The following is a 20,924-nucleotide window of genomic DNA, read 5'->3' on the forward strand; positions in this document are numbered from 1 at the left end:
ACGCTATTACAGCGCTAGCGATCGGGGTTCAATTCCTGTCGCTGTCTGTAAGGAGTTTGTACGTTCTCCCCGTGTCTGCGTGGGTTTCCTCTGGGTGCTCCGGTTTCCTCCCACATTCTAAAAGACGTACGGGTAGGTCAATTTGGGTTTAAAAAAATGGGCGGCGCGGACTCGTTGGGCCGGAAGGACCTGTTACCACGTTGTAAATAAAATTTTGAAAAAAAATTTAAAATCCAGGTGAGCAACACACGAAATGCTGGAGGAGCTCGGCGGGTCCGCAGCACTGCATTGCTCCTGTGGACCACTTACTCAGAACATGGGGTCTGAATAAAAAGCAGAGTTAGTGTAAACTAAACAAATGTCTCTCAATAAAAGCAGGCTAATTATTCCATAAGCATGCAGTGAGTGGAGGATAGCTACTATGGGAACAGAATCAAACTCAGCCACTCACAACGGTGAGGTTACCAAGAAGGGAATTAACTGACTATCTCCATTCTTATCGGGAAGAATATACTCACTACATGCAAGTTTATTAATATTAAAATCATTAGAAATATATTTCAGTATTTGTTCACTAATGTTAAAGCTCTAAGATTTCCAGCCATTAGTGATGTGACAGTCTAATGACTCACCTTCTACATATTCCATTACCATGCAGAGGTGACGCCTGGTCTCAAAGGAGCAAAACATACTGACAACAAACGGGTTCTCTGCAAAGGTAAGGATATCACGCTCCACAAATGCCTGCTGAATCTGGTTTCGGAGAATCAGGTTCTGTTTATTTATCTTCTTCATTGCAAAGCGCTGCCTGGTTTCTCTATGCCTCACCAAATATACGGCACTGAAAGCAAAATGAGAACCCATTCATTTAAAGTAACCAGTTTCTACTGCAAATACAACTGATTTTGGTGTCTAATTGAACTATTTGTGCTGCCAGTGTGCCACAATTCTTTTTCTACTGGTGACGCATGCATTTAAAATGATAGGTTTAGCTAGTTAGAATACAAGTCGGAAGCACCAATGCTATCCCCAGGAAAAGCACAGTATATCTAGTTTGGTCCAATCCGCAAATGCTAGGTCGAACCAAGAGGAAGGATTGTGGCCAAGCTGCTCCCCAGAACAGGAAAGCTGGGACTCATGGAAAGGTTGGCCAAACTGATCTTGGACAAGTGGAAGATCTGAATCCACATCAAAACTAGCTGGGGCAGACAATCAGTCTGAGCTCACAGTGTCCTGTCTGCACCAATCAGTCCAAGAACTGGTCGAACCTGCACACTGCATCCCTACTTGCCTCTCCAGGAGTGAAATCAGGAAATTTGGAAATTGCTCCCCCAGCGCCTCTGAAGCCAGGTGAACAACTGAAATTTTCGCTACTGAGATTAATTAATGTTCATTCAGTAATGATGTTACCTAGAAATCCATCCTCAGTTGGAAATAGTGGTGAATCTGACTCAGAAATTCTTTGACTTCAAAGGTCCCAAATTTCACATGTACAACAGGATGCACAGATTCTACTCAAATAGCCAACTGGAACCTGACAACAAAGGAGTTAGACCAGGACTCATCTGAAGGGCTGAATGTGCTCCTACTGTCTCTATGATGTCTCCAAACATTCCCTGAGATACCGATGGCTGATTAATTCCTATTCATCTCTCATTTTACACCTCTATCTGCCAACTTGTGTTCAAAAGTGAAGGATCATTGAACCCTTGTGGAAAGTATTCCCAATCTTGCCATTACGTCATCTTGATTTGAAGGATAATGTTGGAGTCCATCCATTCGTCACACAAATTCTATCCTTCTGGGTCATAACTTTTGTACCATCTGTTCCAATTGTACATAAACTCCCATTTGTAAAAGAGCAGCATGCTAATATCCTCTGGTGCTTCATCTGCTCTTCTGGCTGGGAGGAATTTGGACTCCAATACACGGTTGCCGACGCTCCATAATTGCCTTGGAGCCTCTAGGAATTAAAAATTAATCAGGAATCTGCTTGTAGCAATCTGGGATATACCGCCTAGTTACAGGAAGCAAATGTGTGTGTTCCTAAGTCAATGATTTTATTTATTAGTATTAAAAATAATTGGAATTGGGAAATGATGCAAGTTCCAGGAGTATGTCCAACTAAATACTGCAACTTCATTTCTGCCACATATAAAGCAATAGAATTATTTTATTTGTATTCCAGATTTTCCTTCAATATTTACCTATAATAAAGTAACATTCCCCTCTTTCTCGAGGAAGTAAATGAAGTATTTGTATTCCTATTTTTTTCTATTCATGGAACATGGGTACCATTGCCAAGGTAAACATTCATTTCCCATCTCTACTTGGCATCTCAAGGGAGCTGTTGGCAGACCAGACCTTTTAGTGCCAGGATTTTCACATCACAACAAGGGGAAAGGTTGCCCATCCCAAAATGCCCCTTAACTGAGTGGAGATGGGTCAGTTCAGGGTCGAGCTAAGAGTCAGCAACATTGCTGATTGTCTGGAATCACGTACAGACCCAGAGCAAGTAAGGTCTGGAGATTTCCTTCCCTGAAGGATGTCAGTGATAATCCCATTTTGTGACAACTTATTTCCAGACTAATTCCAGATTGATTTAAGTAATTGAATTTAAACTCCCTAGCTACCATCGCAGGTTCAAGCTCAGCTCTCTGGATCAGTCACTCACTATCTAGACACCTGTACAATAACTACACAACTTACCCATATGCTCCATTACTTATTAGTTTGATGGTATCAAAGTCTTCTTCAGATGGTGCCTTTGTGGGTTTACCAGCGGATCCACGACCCTGTGGCAAATCAAACATCGGGGTTTGGGTGGGATTTTCAACACCTTGCATTCATTCAACTCTTTAAATATAACCAAAATATTCTAAAACTGTGTAATCAAAAAAGGAAAATTGGGCATTGAGACAAAGGAGATTTTAGGAGGGATGAAAGATGTGAGGTTTTGTCCGGAGGGAAGTGGGAGAGGTAGGGGTGCCTAGGCAGTTTAAGGTATGGTTGCTACCAAATAGAGTTGGCAAGAGACAAGCGCTGGAGAGTTTATTAAAGTGGCAGTGGGGTCATGAAGAGATTTAAAAGGTGAGGACGTTCGGCTTGAGGCATTGCTAACAGAAGCAGGATTGTTGCGGGGTTACAAGACCAGCAGCAGCTTTTGGGCAAAATTCATGGAGGAAGGGAGACTATCCAGAAGGAAGCTGAACTGGAGGTGACAGGGTTTCTCTATAACTTGATTTAACACCGAGAGCCACCTTTGTGTCTCTCTCATTGATTTTTGCTCTTTCCTCTTCTCTGTCACCATGACACCTCCACGGGGTGAGCACAAGGATTAAATCTGACCCTTTTCGAGAGACACCTTAAATGGACACGTATTGTACACAGATGCACACACACAGGCTTTCTTCATGTGATTAACGTCTATCGGGGTGGAGGGGGGCATACTGGATTCCCCTGCCCTATGCACAACCCCTGCTGTTGGATGGCAAAGGAATTCTTAACACCAAGTGGCAGTAAACTGCACTACCCAGCGGTTTGAGTCTGTGGAAAGGGGAAAGGTGTAGCCTGCTTTTAAAGAAGTTAAACTTTAAATCTACTCATGTTAGCTATAGTAGAGTAGATTTCTTCGTTGTTCAGGAGGTCCCTGGTCAGGTTCAACACTACCTCCCATCTGCTCTGACTCAAGTCCATGCTAAATTTAGAGCTACGTTTCCATTAGATTTGTGAGCTGTAGCCAGTTCCAAATATCAGCCATCCTTGCCACTACTGTGGACAGATGTCTGCTTTCTGTCAGGCATCCTTGAGACAGGTCTGCACTGTTAAATGATGTTTGCTCCATTTCGGGCTGGTGTACATATCCACAGGCAGCAGAGGTGGGGCCGAGACAGAGGGCAAGAGGGAATGATCACACAACATGGCGTATGGAGGAAATAACAGAAAAGTAGAGACAGTAAGAGTGTTAAAGATACGCAGAGAGAACAGAGTGCAAAATAGGCAATAAGTTAGAAGTACAAGGAGACACAAGAGAGTGGAATCAGGTGCAAAAAAACAAACTGCTGGAGGAACTCAGCAGGTCAGGCAGAACCTATAGAGGAAAACGGACAGACGTGTTTTGGATCAAGCCCCTTCGTTGGGACTGTCATTCCAGATGAAGGGTCTCGACCCGAAATGTTGACTGTTCATTTCCTTCCACAGATGCTGCCTGACCCGCTGAGTTCCTCCAGCAGTTTGTTTTTTAACTACATCTAGAAGTAGGTGTTGTTTCACACTCTTTCTATGTTTGCATCTGATTCTCCTGCAATCCCTTTATCACTTGCTACGTTTTGAGATTTTGCCCTCCTGCTCCCAACTTGTGAATCCATCTCCATCAGTCTTCCTACCCACTGTTGCTCTTTGCTCCCTCCACACTCTGTTCTTCCTCCCTTTTGCTGTCTCTGTCCTTGTCTGCCTTTCCCTGTCACCACAGTGTCTCCAAACAATCCCACGTCACCTCTGCTGCCTGAGGATCGGAGACTGCTAAGGTTTCCGAGTGCTGAACACTCTCAGCTCGCTTCCCACTTGGGGAGTGGCTGGAAGCAGACAACTGCTTCGACCAGTGCCAGGGACAGCTGAACTTGGAAATAGAGACAGGAGGAGATCAAAAGTGAGGGAGCAACAGAGACTTTCATCCTAACCACAGGGATCCCAGTCAGGATTCAAGCCTATCCTCGATAATCATTGAGAACATTAAGGAACCAAAGCTGAGCTTGTAGAGCCTGACAGCCAGTTTGGAAAAGACTTGAATCATCAAGTGCCTCATCAGTGGAGATATAGAACTATTGCCCTCACCAACATGGGCCCAGTAGTGTGGAAGAGCTTCCAGCAAACTGCTCAGTTAAGGTATTGGAAACAAGAGACCTTCAGCTCACATGCAGGTTGGATTTGAGCTGAACATGACAGAATGGAAGAAGAAGGTATATGGCAATGCCTGCCTTTATTAGTCGAGGCATTAAGTTCAAGAGTTTGGGAAGTCATGTTGCAGCTTTATAAAACTCTGGTTAGGCTGCATCTGGAGTATTGCATTCAATTCTGGTCGCCCCATTACAGGAAGGCTGTGAAGGCTTTGGAGAGGGTGCAGAAGAGGTCTACCAGGATCCTGCCTGAATTAGAAGGCATGTACTATAGGGAGAGGTTGGACAGACTTGGTTTGCTTTCCCTGGAGCAGTGAAGGCTGAGGGAAGACCTGAAAGAAGCTTCTATTATAAGAGGCATAGATTGAATAGACAGCTGGTATCTTTTTCCCAGGGTTGCAATGTCTAATACTAGAGGGCATGCATTTAAGGTGAGAGATGGTAAGTTCAAAGGAGATGTGTGGGGCAAGTTTATTTTACACAGAGTGGTGGGTGCCTGGAATGTGCTGCCAAGATATTAGTGGAGGCAGATATAATAGAGGCATTAAGAGACTCTTAGATGGGCACATGAATGTGCAGAGAATGGAGGGATATGAACATTGTGTAGGTAGAAGGGATTAGTTTAGTTAGGCATTTAATTACTAGTATTACTAGCAGATGGAGTTCAACCCAGCCAAATTTGAAGTGTTGCACCTTGGGAGATCAAATGTAAAGAGCCTTACAAATGGCAAGACCCTTAACAGTGTTGATGAGCAGAGGGATCTTTGGGTCCAAGTTCATAGCTCCCTGAAAGTGGCTACGCAGGTCAATAGGGCGGTAAGGAAGGTGTATGGCATGCTTGCCTTCATTAGTTGAGGCACTGAGTTCAAGAGTCAGGAAGTTATGCTGCAGCGTTATAAAACTTTAGTTAGGCCGCATCTGGAGTATCGCATTCAGTTCTGGTCACCCAATTATAGGAAGGATGTTGAGGCTTTGGAGAGGGTGCAGAAGAGGTTTATCAAGATGCTGCCAGGATTAAAGGGCATGTGTTTTGAGAATAGGTTGGACAAACTTGGGTTGTTCTCTCTGGAGCGGCAGAGGCTGAGGGGAGATCTGATAGAGGTTTATAAGATTATGAGAGGCATAGATAGAGTAGGCAGCCAGCATCTTTTCCCCAGGGCTGAAATGTCTACTACCGGAGGGCATGCATTTAAGGTGAGAGGGAGTAAGTTCAAAGGAGATGTGTGGGGCAAGTTTGTTACACAGAGAGTGGTGGGTGCCTGGAATGCACTGCCAGGAGTGATGGTGGAGGCAGATACGATAGGCGCGTTCAAGAAGCTCTTAGATAGGCACATGAATGTGAGGGAAATGGTAGGATGTGGACTTCGTGCAGGCTGAAGGGATTAGTTTAGCTGGGCATTTTATTAGTAATGTAATTGGTTTGGCACAACATTGTGGGCTGAAGGGCCTGTTCCTGTACTGTACTGTTCTATGTTCCAAAGAACAGGAAAGCTGTAAACTATTGTTGAAATGAACCTGCTGGTTCTCACTACCCAGCTGATCACACAACAGTGCTGAAGTTAACGGTGGGCCTTGCAATTAAACAGTACAAGGTTCATGGTCACTGGGACTCAATTCCACCAACCACACACAAAGTTGGGGTAAGGGGGGATTGGAAGGCCCATAGGAAGGATCAAGGCAGTCAGCCCAGTGGGAATGGGAATCAGCATCTGGTTACAGGTCAAGCACACATCACAGTGCAGAGTTGTAGATGAAGGGGGAGGAAAGACAATGAAGCTCCATTGATTAACGACAAACCGAAGTGCAAGATATAACAGTGTGTGACGTGACTCACATCAATGAGGTCGACCAACTCTTGGGTGTTGAGGCTTGCATTGTCATAGGTGTCCAGGTGGGCCATTTCTGTGTTGAAGAACACAAGGACAGGTAACTTAGTATGTCGGGTCTGACAGGCTTCTCACATATGCAGGAGCTGGAAACCTTGACTTCCCAACACAGGTTACTGAGTACAGGTTGAGAGAGTGCAGTAAGCAGACAAACACAAGGTGAGGCTGAGTGGATTAATCCATCTAATTTCCTTACCTGTGTTATTAAGCTACAGTTGTTACTCTGAAGGACAATTCCATTCAGACAGTGTTCAGTAGTCTATAACTTGAGTTGCCATTGTACTGGAGATCAGGGTTCTTTTGAAAACCAAATAATTCTTTACTTGTATTATGTCAAATAATTTTCTTTGCAAAAGACTTATTTTCCTCTCTATCCCCTAACCCCCACTGACGCCACTCATTCCCACCATTAACCTGCTAGGGGCCATTTTATTAAGCTGAAATTCTGTGCTCCCAGTGTTTATGGGATTTCCTAGACTTGATCACATCTATTGAAGCCAAGTGGGTGTCAAGACAGATCTTAGCCGTGGCATTGGTCACAGTCAGCTAGTCTGCCAACACTCAGGGGTTGAGAACTCGAGGGTCTGCATTCATTTGGAACCTTTGTTGGCACAAGTTGGGGCTGTGACCTCAACAGGGCAGAGACAACTGTGCATCCTGGGTTTAGCATGGATCCACTTTACACTACAGTCTCCCAAACCAGTGTACTGGCTCTTAACCAGAGGTAATGGGGCCCAGCAACAGCAAGGACACAATTCAGGCCATTGTGCTGTGCTGTATCTTTGAAAGAATACCCTTCACCTCTCACTCTTTCCCAAAAGCCTTGCAAATTTTCCTTTTTGGTAGATTTATTCATTTGTCTTTTGAAGATTAGTTATGCCCCCTGACTTTCAGACAATCGACACCAGGTCATAAGACCACTGCCTGAAAACATATTTCCTCTCCCCTTTGCAAATTATCTTCAACCCACGTCCTCCTGTCAAAGCCCCTCTAAGAGTTATAAAAACAGACTGGCTTTTTATTATTACTCTTGAATTATAAATATGATAAGCTTTCTCATGATTTTCCTGACTGCTGATTTTGAACGTGCTGCCAGAGGAGGTGGCGGAATCAGATACAATTACTATGTTTCAGAGGTGTTTAGATAGACACTTAAATAGGCAAGGTGTAGAAGGATACACCTTAATGCGGATAAATGGGATCAATGTAGTTGGGCAAAAAGGTCCGCATGGACGTGGTGGGCCGAAGGGCCTGTTTCTGTGCTGTACGACTCCATGAAGGGCTGGAGGTTGGCAATATTGCACAGTGAGCGATATGCAACTACTTCAAGGCAATGAAGACAGGAGACAAGAAGGCAGCTTGTTCCTACCTTCCAGAGGGTCTCGGGTCAGCCCCAGTTGGCTGATGATGTAACGTGGGATGTCGATTTTAACCCCATGGCCCTCCTTAGCATGGTCTTCAGCTGCTTCAAGTAGATGGTAAAATTCTTCTGGATTAAACTCCTGTACAGTGGGGGAATAAAGAACAGTTCTGAGGGACTTTCACACCACACCGAGTTTGTTAAAATCAATCACCTTGGAGCTGCTTCTGTGTAAGTGGTGTTCACATCATTCTTCCTGCTAAGTTACTGAGCAGCTCCGAGGAAACTCATCAGTCTGGGATCCATTTCCAAAAGTCAGCTTTGATTATCTTTAAAAAATTATCCTGGGGCTATTAGAAGTTAATAATCCAGTTGAATGATTAACGCCATGTAGGGAAGGAGACTAGACATCTCTACCCTTGTCTGGGGCTAGCTGTGACTCCAGTTCTGCTCCAACAACAGAGGCCTAGTGAGTCTTATTAGCAGGACCAACATTTCTAGAAGGTCTACAAGCAGTGAACGTTGGTCTTGCCAGCAATGCATGTTGGGAGAATAAATTAAAATAGAATATCAAAAAAATGTGGATTCATTTGACCATCAATGGACCAAGCTGAGTGATGATTATTGGAAGATTTCCTGTGATAATCAACTAGAGTCAGCGTCATGGTCAATATGTTTTCAGGATCGTAATGTCTGTCGGGGAATATTTCCTCCAGGCATTCCAATTAATAATTTTCCTCAGGACCCCTGTGAATCAGACTCCACTAGCTCAGGTATGAGCTTGCATGGATGTGAATCACTGCCTGACCCAAGGCCAATAGGACTCAACTGTATGTTTCTGCTTTGGATCAGATTGGGTGTACATCCTGATAAAAGAAGCCCACGTAGCACTTTATCTGATCAGGATGACTGGCTCAGTTACTACTATATGTATCTCTTGTTCTCAGTTGATATTTGGTGTACAACAGGTCAGCAGCATATTTGACATTGTTATAATGTGATCAGGTCAGTTAGAGAGAAAAAAAAACTATGAGTCCTCAGGCTTGGGCCAGGTTTGGATTGGCCGTGTTCTGGCTGGTCAGATTGGCTGTGGTCACATTGAGTTTGTGTTGCTTCTGGTGGGGTTGGTTGGCCAATGGTCATGCTGGAGTCCTGTTGGCACTGGCCATGTTGGGGTTGGGTTGGCATTGACTGTGGTTGGGTTGGGTTGGCACTGACTGTAGTGGGGTTTGGTTGGCATTAGCTATGTTAGGGCTAGGATGATAGTGGACATGGTGGGGTCCGGTTGCCATTCACTGTGGTGGGGTCTGGTTGACCGTGATTGGGCTGTGCTCGGATTGGCTGTGGTAAAGTTGGATTGTCATTGGCCATGTTGGGCTTGAGTTGGCAGTGGCCACCTAGTGGTCAGGATGGCATTGGTATTTTACATTCATACCCACCCAAACCTCCAGTGTCAAGTGTGCAAGAACAACTTGAACAATAAGGATCTGTCCACTGACGAAGGGTCACTGACCTGAAATGTTAACACTGCTTCAGTCTCCACAGGTGCTGCCTGACCTTCTGAGTATCTGCTGCATTTTCTGCTTTTAGTTGAGGATTTGCCCCTCATTGCACATGGAGGATTGCACAATCAGTGTTAGACTCAAAAGGTAAATGATTTGAGTCCTTTGTCATGGGGTGGCGTGGGCTGTGTTGTGGATTGACAGGTACAGACAGGTCAACAATGCAATGGTCTTAATACCGATGAAAAGAAAATATTTCCACAATCCCTCTTGCATTCTCCCTGAAGTTGTGGGATCGATTGAGAACCAGCTCATTATGAAATTGATGATTAGGTACATGGGTTGTGGGATTGTGTAATGTCAATTTCCAAGCAGACCGTGGTTGGAGACTTTGAGGAGGGAGGGGTGCTGAGGAGGGCTCTTGCTGTAGAACTCACTTGCCAATGCCAAATGACCAAAATAAAAACTGAACACACGAGAAAAACTCAGCAAGTCAGGCAGCATCTACAGAGAGGGAAACAGAGTTAACATTTCAGGTCAATAAGTTGTTGGTCAGAACTGGGAGAGGTCAGAAAACAAGCAGAGGAGGAGGGGTGGAGAGGACAAAGGGAATATCTCTGATAAGGAGGAGGTGAAGAGAGACTGCTGTGCAAATGGTGATGGTGCTAAGCGAGAGGGCAGAGGAGGCTTGTTTAATCATTGCCGATCTGTCTGGAGAAGGTGTACATAGATGGAGTAGAATGAGGATAAAGGAGAGATAAAAACAAAGGACAATGTTGGGACTGTGAGATACAAAATACTCTCTGGAAACCTGAAGTAAAAGAAGATGTAGAAGAAATACCCATAAGATCAGGCAACGCCTGTGGAGAAAAAAAAACAGTTAATGTTACAGGTTGATGATCTGTGATGAGCCCTGCCCAGTCAGGAAGATGAGGGAATCTTGCTCAAGCTTACGTTGAGCTTCATTGCAACAGTACAAGAGGCCAAAGGCCGAGAGGTCAGGGCAGGAGTGTAATGAAGAATTAACACTGCTGAAAGCTGGAGTCTCAGGGTCTGAAGCATTTTACAAGGGCGTCACCCAATCCAATGTAGAGGGAATCATGTTGTGAGCAACAAATACAGTGCACTGAATTACAAGTGGAACTGAATCACTGCCTCTCTTGGAATTAGTTTTTACGTCCTTGGAGTGGTGGGACAGAAGGAGTAAAACGGCAGGTATTGCCTCTCCTGTGGTTCCATTGGAAGTTGCTGTGAGTAGGGGAGAGGGTATTGGTGGAGATGGAAGAGTAAACCACTGAGTCACGGTGAGTGGACTGAAAGGGGAGTGGTGACCATCTGGGTTCAAAGCAGTCCACAGACCATGGACACAGGTGGATGTGTTTCAGCAGGGAAAGCTGTGTGGAAACGTTGGGGGATGCATGTTGGGGATCGAACTCACTGCCTGGAGGTGTGGTGGAGGCAGAAACACTCACCACTTTTAAAAAGCACCTGCATGAGCACCGGAAGAGCTGTGACTTGCAGGAAGTGTGATGAAGCTAAATAGCCCACTTATGGCTGGCATGGATATGATGGGCTGAACAGCCTCCTAGTATAAGCTTCTATTATTCTGTACATTGGCAATAACAACAAATGGACAGGCTTAGCAAGACTGCCATTCAATGCTTGTGGGGAGTAAATATGCTAACAATGTGACCTGCAAGAGGTCTACCCATGTTACTTGGTTTTGCTTTGTTAAAGGCTCCATTTTGAATATCACACTGGAACCGCTGTGTAGTACAGCAAAAGAACAGCACCATCCCCCGCTGCACAAAGCGGACTCACCAGGCACTCCAGTAAACGTGCAGGTCGTGCGATGATGATAAGCAGCTTCTTCACCAGCTGTGTCACAAAGGCAACTTCTGTACTCTCTGAACGCTCGTGAGCCTGGAGGGAGTTAGAGACATTGGTCATCTTAGAGCTGTCCTACAACACACCCTTGCGAGGGTAAGGGAGCCAAAGGAACACACATGAAAGATAAAGAGCACCCAGGGTATCGGCTGGTATTAATTCACCTCCTTAGCACCATTATGATCAGGAGACTGCACCCCAATCAGTTCTCCCAATGGTGCCACCAGCACTAACAGCCAAATTATAGGGAGGATATTATTTATTTATTCTAGGACACGGAGCTAACATTTTTTAATCTTTCACAAATTCCATTGGCAAGTTCAACATTTACTACCCTCACTAGTTACGCAAGACATTGGTGAGGCCGCACTTGGAGTATTATGTATGGTTTTAGTTACCCTGTTATAGGAAAGGCACCATTAAGCTGGAAAGAGTGCAAAGAAGATTTGTCAAATCGAGTTTATCGTCATATGCACAAGTACATGTATGCACAGGTGCAATGAAAAACTTACTTGAGACACAACGTTCACAAGAAGAACATAAATTAAACAAGAACACAATTAGAACAAAAAAAAACAAAGGCCATTGTAGTGCAAATAGGCCATGCTGTTGCTCTACTGAGGTAGTGATTAGGGTTGAGCAGGTTGGTTCAAGAACCAAATGGTTGAAGGGAAGTAGCTATTCTTGAACCTGGTGGTGTGGGACTTCAGGCTTCTGTCCCTCCTGTCCCAATGGTAGCTGTGAGAAGATGGCATGACCTGGATGGTGGGGATCTTTGATGATTAATGCTGCCTCCTTGAGGCAGTGCCTCACAGTTTTGATGGTAGGGAGGGACGTGCAAATGTTGCCGGGACTTGAGGGCCTGAGTTATAGGGAGAGGTTGGGTAGGCTGGGACTTTATTCCTTGGAGTGTAGGAGATTGAGGGGCGACCTTATAGAGGTGTATAAAACCATGAGGGGCATAGATAGGGTGAATGCACACAGTCTTTTTCCCAGGGAAGGGGAATCAAGAACTAGAGGGCATAGGATTAAGGCGAGAGGGGCAAGATTTAAAAAGGGACCTGAGCGGCAATCTCGTCACGCAGAGGGTGGTGCGTATATGGAACGAGCTGCCAGAGGAAGTGGTTGAAGCAGGTACAATAACAACATTGAACAGATACTTGGACAGGTACACGGATGGGAAAAGGTTAGAGGGATATGAGCTAAATGCAGGCAAATGGGACTAGCTTGGATAGGTATCTTGGTCGGGATGGACGAGTTGGGCCGAAGGGCCTGTTTCTGTGCTGTATTACTCTATGACTCTATGACTATTTGATCCCAGGCTGAGCAACTTTATGTTTGAGACAGCATTGAAGCATCTCCCATATTGCTAGGGGTCTGTAGTCACACCAAAGCTGGACTGGGAAAAGATGGGTTTCTGCAATAAGCAGTAATTTCATGGTTACCATCACTGATAATAGATTTTCTATTTCAGGTTTATCTAATTAACTGAATCTAATTTCCTCTGCTACTGTGGTGGAATTCAGACTCATGATACTCACTCATCAGTTTAAGCCAATGGATTGTCAATTCAGTAACAAGACCATCACACAACTGTACCCCTAATGAAATAGTTCCCTCAAACATCTGACAAAGATGGAATGGACAATGGGGCCATTTTATGCCATAGATGTCTTTGAATGAGACTGCACATGAAAGAAAGATGCAATTAGAATAAAATCTGATGGTTATAATTTTTTACAATTTTATTTACAGCGTGGTAACAGGCCCTTCCGGCCCAACGAGTCCACACTGCCCATTTTAATCCCCAAATTAACCTACCCGTACGTCTTTAGAATGTGGGAGGAAACCGGAGCACCCGGCGGAAACCCATGCAGACACGGGAGAACGTACAAACTCCTTACAGACAGCGACGGGAATTGAACCCCGATCGCTGGCGCTGTAATAGCGTTGCGCTAACCGCTACACTACCGTGCCGCATTCTCTGGACATGGAGCTACTTCTTTAAATCTTTCACAGAATCCACTGGCAAGGTCAGCATTTATTGCCCATTACTAGTTATCCCTTGGTTGAGTAGCTAGGCTGATTAGCTTCTCCCCAGAGTTCAGCATCTGCAGTCTCAAGTGTCTTAAAAGTTATGGCTTTTGAGACAGTTAACATGTTGGATTTAATTTTTCAAAATTCTCTGGATTGAGGAAGGATGCATTAGATTAAAAGATAGCATGTGTAACTCCTTTATTCAAAAAAGGAGACAGAAAGCAGGAAAAAAACCTGCCAGTTGGCTTACCACTTGTTCATTGTGAAAATGTTAGGAGCTATTACTAGAGAAGGTTTAGCAGGGCGCTTATAATTCAAGGAAATCAGGCAAAGTCAACACTTGTGAAAGTGAAGCAACACACAAGATGCTGGAGGAACTCAGCGGGTCAGGCAGCATCTACGGAAGAAATGATGTTTCGGGTCTTGACTCGAAGCTTTGACTGTCCATTTCCCTCCATAGATGCTGCCTGACTCAATGAGTTCTTCAAGCATGTTGTGCGTTGCTCCAGATTCCAGCATCTGCAGTCTCCACTGTGAAAGTGAAGTTGTGTTTGATTAATTTGAAGAAGTGACATGTGCTCTGGATAAAGAGGAACCAAGGAATACAGAGACTTCCAGAAGGCATTTGACAAGGTGCCACATCAAAAGTTATCGTGGAAAATAGAGGCTCATAGTGTAGGTGGTAACATTATCACGAGAAGATTAGCTGGCTAATAGAAAATGGAGAGTAGAGTAAATGGGTGTCTTGCTGCTCCTTCCCACAGGGATCTGTGCTGGAGACAACTTTTTATAATCTATATAAATGACATGGATAGATGGTACCAAAGGTGTGTTTGCTAAATTTGCTGATGACGCAATTGATAGTGAAGAGGACATGAGGAGACTATAAAGGATCCGGCAATTGGAGTATAACATGGGAAAATATAAAATTGTCCATTTTAGCAGGATAATGAAAGAGAAGCATGTTATCTAAATGGGGAGACTTTACAGAGCTTTGTGATCAGGGGCATCTGGGTGTCCTAGTGTGTGATTCACAAAAGGCTAATATGCAGAGTAAGAAGTAACCTGGAAAATGAGCAGGACGTTATTGTTTGTTGCTTGGGAATTAAATGCAAAAGTAGGGAGGTTTTGCATTAATTATATAGAGCATTGATGAGATTACATCAGAAGTTTTGTGTATAGCATTGGTCTCCTTACTCAAGGAAGGGAGTTACTGCATGTGAATCAGTTCTGAGAAGGTTTACCTGGAATGGGCAGATTGTCTTTGAGGAAAGGTTGGACAAGCTAGACATGCATCTACCAGTGTTTAGGATGGATTATATCAAAACATATGAAATCCTGAGGGGTCTTGACTGGGCGAACATGGCAAGAATATTTCTTCTTGTCAGAGAATTTAGAACTAGGAGTCATGTTTAAAAATAAAGGGTGGCCCATTTAAGACAGACAGACATTTCTGTTTCTTTCAGAAGGTCATGAGTCTTTGGAACGCTTCTTCAATGGGTGGTGGAAGGAGAGTCTCTGATTACTTTATTAAGGCTAAGGTAGGTAGATAAGCAAAGAGGTGAAAGTTTACCGCAAGTAAACAAGACTACAGAGCTGAGGTTTCAGTCAGATCAGCCATAATCTTATCAAATGGGAGAGAGCAAGTGTGTGGCGCAGAGAGCGGGAAAGCCTGAGAGTTTGTATGATTGAGAAGCTAGTTGTGCAAGTGTGGGGGTTTCTTGTCTGAATGTGCACACACCTGGTGTAGGTAAGTAAATGTAGAGGCTTGTGTACACGAGGGCATGGAACTGCAGAACTACAAAACTGCATTGGAAGTAAATCATTCTTGATCTCGAGAGACTGCTTCAGGAGTGTGTGGATGCATTTGTGTCCATATGTATAGGTCTATGTAAATATAGATACATATCCATTTATGGTTATGTGTATTTGTACAGAATAGGAGGCCATTCGGCCCCTCAAGCCTGCCCTGCCATTCGATATGATCATGGCTGATCTGCCACAGCCCTCATCTCCTCCTTTGTGCCAGATCCCCATAGCCTTCACTACCCCGATCTTTCAAAAAAATTATCCATCTCCCCTTAAATTATCTCGAACGAACCAGCTCCACAATCTCTGGGAGAGTGAATTCCAGAGATTCACCACCCTCTGTGAGGAGAAATCCCTGCACATACCAGTCCTTCGTTTGAGATTCTCCCACTGCTGGAAACATCTCAACATCCATCCTACACACCCACTAACGATCTTGTATTGGTATTGGTTTATTATTGTCACTTGTAACGAGGTACAGTGAAAAACTTGTCTTGTCTACTGTTCGTACAGCTCAATTCATTACAAAGTGCATTGATGTAGTACAGGGTAAAAACAATAACAGAATACAGAGTAAAGTGTCACAGCTACAGGGAAGTGCATTGCAGGTAGATGATAAAATGTAAGATCATAATAAGGTAGATCGTGAGGTCAAGAGTCCATCTCATCGTATAAGGGAACCGTTCAATAGTCTTATCACAGTGGGATAGAAGCTGTCCTTGAGCCTGGTGGTATGTGCCCTCAGGCTCCTGTATCTTCTGCCTGATGGAAGAGGAGAGAAGAGAGAATGACCCAGGTGGTTGGGGTCTTTGATTATGCTGGCTGCTTCACCAAGGAGGCGAGAGGTATAGACAGAGTCCATGGAGGGGAGGCTGGTGTCCGTGATATGTTTCAATTGATCACCATTTATTCTTCAAACTCCAAACAATATAGATCCAACTTCTTTAGCCATTCCTGATAGGACAATCCTCTCGTCCCAGGAATTATCCCAGTGAATCCCTTCCGGATGACTCCCATTGCCAGTTATCCTTTCTGAAATACGGGGACCAAAACCGTGCACAGTGCTCCGGGTGTGGCCTCACCAACCCTGTACATGTGCAATAAGATTTCCCTATGTCTAAACCCCAACTCTCTTGTACTGAAGGCCAATATGCCATTTGTCTTCCTAACTACCTGCTACATACGTCTGCTAATCTTTTCTGATTCATGCACCAGAACACCTAGATCCCTCTGTACTCTACACATTTGCAACGTCCCTCCAGTTAGATACTAATCAGCCTTTTGATTCCTCTTACTGAAGTGCATGACTCACATTTCCCCACATTAAACTCCTCTTGCCATGTTTTCACCCACTCTATTTACCTATCTATATCCTGTTGCAGAGTCGAGATATCCTCATTGATAAGTGCGGATACCTCACACCCTGCCCCCTCCCCCAGGTCATTAATATAAATAGTTGAGAGACAAGAAGTGATACTTGGGGCACTCCACTATCTATATTGATCCAGCCTGAAAAAGACCCATTTGTTCTGACTCTCCGTCTTCCATGCGAAAACCAGCCGTCAGTCCTTGATATCACACTTCCCCCAGTGCTGTGAGTTCTTACCTTACCTCTGCTGCAAAAAGCTAATTTTCATGGCATTTATAGCCTGTGTATGTACGGGTCTTCAGGAGTTGAGTTATAAGGAAAGACTGAGCATGTTAGGACTTTATTCCTTGGAGCGGAGAAGAATGAGGTGAGATATGATAGAGGTTTATAAAATGATGAGGGGCGTAGACAGGGTTAATGCAAGTAGGCTCTTTCCACCCAGATCAGGAGAGATAAGTATGAGAGAACATGGCTTTAGGGTGAAAGGGGAAAGGTTTAGGGGGAACATTAGAGGGAACTTCTTCACTCAAAGAGTGGTGGGAGTGTGGAACGGGCTGCCATCTGATGTGGTAAATGCGGGCTCGCTCTTAACTTTTAAGAGTAAATTGGATAGACACATGGATGAGAGAGGTCTGGAGGGGTACGGGCTGGGGGCAGGTAAATGGGACTAGCCGAATAATGTTTCGGCACAGACTAGAAGGGCCGAATGGCCTGTTTTCTGTGCTGTAGTTTTTTCTATGGTTTTCTATGTATGCCCATGACAACAATAAACTTAAACTTGTGCATCAAGCTCCTACGTGGCAACTTGTCAAAGGCCTTCTGGAAATGTGTGTATGTGTGAGTGTGTAGGTAGTTCTGCTAACAACATGTTTCCAAAATGCAAATTCGTTATAATGTGATTGATGGATTAGGGAACACATGGGGAGCAGTGGTTATAGCAAGATCGAGATCGGGAAAAGCTGTTTAAACCTGTGCTTTGAAGACAACTACAGCTTGTTCTGTTATAATGTGATTTTCTATAACACAAGGTTTCTTAGGAATGTGACTATGTTACAGGGTTAATTGTATATATCACATTGTGAACAACTTTGGGCCCCGTAACTAAGGAATGACGTGCTGGTCCTGGAGAGGGTCCAGAGGAGGTTCACAAGGATGATCCCAGGAATGAATGACTTAACGTATGAGAAGTGTTTGATGTCTCTGGGCCTGTACTTGGAGTTCAAAAAGATGAGGGGAGATCTCATTGAAACCTACTGGATACTGAAAGGCCTGGATAGAGTGGATGTGGAGTGGACTAAGAGAGTCTAGGATCCGAGGGCGCAGCCTCAGAATAAAGGGGCGTCCCTTAAAGCTGAGGTGAGGAGGAATTTCCTCAGTCAGAGGGTGGTGAATCTGCGGAATTCATTACCACAGAGGGCTGTGGAAGTCAAGTCATTGGGTGTATTTAAGGCAAAGATTGATAGGTTCTTGAGTGGCAAGGGGGAGAAGGTTGAAAAGGGGGAGAACGGGGTTGAAAACAAAAATCAACCATGATTGAATGGCAGAACAGACTCGATGGGCCGAATGGCCTAATTCTGTTCCTATATCTTATGGTCTTATCATGTATATGTGAGGAGCAGATGTTCTAACAACCATTCAGGCCTAATTTTAAGCCCTGTGATTTGCTTCAGTTGAAATGCCTGCATTGGTGTATTGTAATGTTTCTTAGTTACCTGGGTCATGCTCATTTTGAAGTTTCAGATTCCTCTACGGATTTAAAGGATTTCTTAGTAAAGAGGTAAAAACAGATGGTTCAAGATAGAGACACCCCATTAGGATGCAAACATTCCCAGCATTTTGTATGGCCTGCATTAATAACTAACTTGGATCATTTGCAAGCGATAGCCTCTCACAAGCCAATGTGCTGGTGTGGGAGGCTGGGCTGCAGATTCCCAGGTGTGTGGCGACAGGCAAATTCACTCACATCCTGCAGCAGCTTCTCCAGGTTCTCTTGCAGCTCGTAGAAGTACCGGGAGGTGATGAGTCCCTCTTGCGATTTATCCAGGCAGTCTCTGGACATCTCGATGATCTGGTGGTGGATGAAACTGAGGACACCGTCGGCCAATGGGAGCACGTTTTCCGGTGCATTGACCGTGAAGAACTCCTGCAGCCTCTCCTCCATCTGCGCAGTGGCCTATAGTGGGGATAAAATCACAAGATTGACTTCCATTTAAAGAAAAACTTATTTGACGTTCCGAAAATAAAATTCAACTATTACGTTTTAGATTTACATGCAAGATTGTCAATTTCCCACTGGCAATCAGAAATCTTTGAGCAGTCCTCTCAAGAGACCTTCTGTCCATTGAGGCTTCGAGAAGCATTGGGACCAAAAAAGGCCACTCAGCCCCTCCAGTATGTTCTGCCATTCAACGAGATCAAACCAGCCTTCTCTATAATCCCTTGAAAAATCGATCAACCTCTGACATAAAATGAAGAATTGCCTCAGCATTTTGACACTTGCAGGAGAGAATTTAATCTTTAAGCCTCTGTGTGTACAAGTTTCTTCTAATTTCATGCCTTGCTATACCCCAGGTGCTGAGTACTCTCAACAGGTGAAATGGTTTCCTTTGCATTCTTGGCTGTTCTGTGTAAATCCGTTCAACCCTCATACCCCTCGAGCTGTTCCACTAGATTATGGGCAACCCATGCCACTTCTCTGCCTAAGCCTCATATTCATTCTGGACAGACACAACTAAGGAACAGCAGCTGGCTATGGTGATAAAGACAATAGAATTGGCCTTATCTCTTTACAAGCTGTTCCAGTACAGTTACAACACTAACAGCTACCTGACAATATGGTATTTCCATTCACAAAAAAGCAGCCCACCAGTTTATTCTCAATCAAAGATGAAGTTATGAAGGTATTGTCAACAGTGCTATCAAGCAGTGCTCATTGGTGCCCAGTTTGGGTTTTGCTAGTACTGGGCTCCAGACCTCATCACAACCTTGGTCCAAACTTGGACCAAAGGTCTGAATTCCAGAGGAGAGGTGAACGTAGCTGCCCTCAACATCAAGGTAACATTTGATTGAGTGTGGCATTAAAGAGTCCTTGATAACACTCCAATGGCTGGAGTCCTACTTCATGCAATGGAAGATGGTTGCCAGAGGTCAATCATCCCAGGTCAGGATATCACTCAGGAGTTCCTCAAGATGCTGCCCCAGGCCCAACCATCTTCAGCCACTTTACCAACACCTTCCTTCCATCAGAAGGTCAGAGTTAGGATACTCGCTGATGATTGAGTCATGGAGTTGTACAGCACAGAAATGGACCCTTCAGCCCATCACATCCATGCTGACCTTTTTGCCCATCTACACTAATCCCATTTGCCTGCATTCGGACTGGATCCTTCTATGCCTTGTATATTTAAGTGTCTGTCTAAATGCCCCTTAAACGTTGTAATTGTATCTGATTCCGCCACCTCCTCTGGCAGCACGATCTACACATCAACAATTCTCTGTGGCAAAAAACTTACCCCTAAAATCCCCTTTAAATCTACTACTTTTCACCTTAAAACTTTGCCCTTTTGTTTTTGAAATTCCTCCCATGAGAGAAAGATTTTGACTATCTACATCTCTCATAATCAGGTCACCCAATAGCTTCCTTTGCTCCAGCAAAAACAAGCCCAGCCTTACCAATCTCTCGCCATAACTAAAGATTGCACTTTATTTGTTACCTGCATTGCCCCTTCTCTGTAACTGTAACACTACAGTCTGCATTCGGTTTTCCTTTTTACTACCTCGGGGTACTTACACATGGAATGCTCTGTCTGGATGGCACGGAAACAAAAGCTTTTCACTGTATCAATAATAAACTAAATTCCAATTCCAAGTCCTCCAATCCAGGTAACATCCCGGTGAATCTCCTCTGCAGTCTCTCCAGCACAACCAGAACTGCACACAATACTCCAAGTGCGGCAACGTTCTGCTCCATTCAAATGAAGCAGTACATGCCCGCGTACCTGGCATGATCTGACTGGATGGCATGCAAACAAAAGTTTTCCACCATATCTCGGTACATGTGACAATAATAAACCAATACCAGTAACAATTTTTGCTATTTGTGTGGAGTCTGCATGTTCTATCTGTGACCGTGTGGGTTTCCCCTGGGTGCTTGGCTTCCTTCTACATCCCCAAAATGTG

The 20,924-nt window shown here is 44.4% G+C and overlaps 1 protein-coding gene across 4 annotated transcripts in view; it reads right to left on the reverse strand.

Moving 5' to 3' along the window:
• Positions 1–20,924, reverse strand: part of LOC127584828 (microtubule-associated serine/threonine-protein kinase 1-like) — a 178,621-nt gene that overhangs the window by 62,530 nt on the left and 95,167 nt on the right. For all 4 annotated transcript variants that reach the window (XR_007958439.1, XM_052041790.1, XM_052041791.1 and 1 more), the window contains 6 exons: positions 18,709–18,918; positions 11,465–11,566; positions 8,151–8,283; positions 6,730–6,797; positions 2,710–2,795; positions 633–841 (listed from right to left, as the gene is read on the reverse strand). Coding sequence is in view for 3 of the 4 variants with exons in the window: in XM_052041790.1 (XP_051897750.1) it covers positions 633–841; positions 2,710–2,795; positions 6,730–6,797; positions 8,151–8,283; positions 11,465–11,566; positions 18,709–18,918 (808 nt within the window). In the remaining variant the exon portion in view is untranslated. The remainder of the gene's footprint in view (positions 1–632; positions 842–2,709; positions 2,796–6,729; positions 6,798–8,150; positions 8,284–11,464; positions 11,567–18,708; positions 18,919–20,924) is intronic.

This window comes from Pristis pectinata, chromosome 31, assembly GCF_009764475.1.
Source record: "Pristis pectinata isolate sPriPec2 chromosome 31, sPriPec2.1.pri, whole genome shotgun sequence".
Classification (NCBI taxonomy): Eukaryota; Metazoa; Chordata; class Chondrichthyes; order Rhinopristiformes; family Pristidae; genus Pristis; species Pristis pectinata.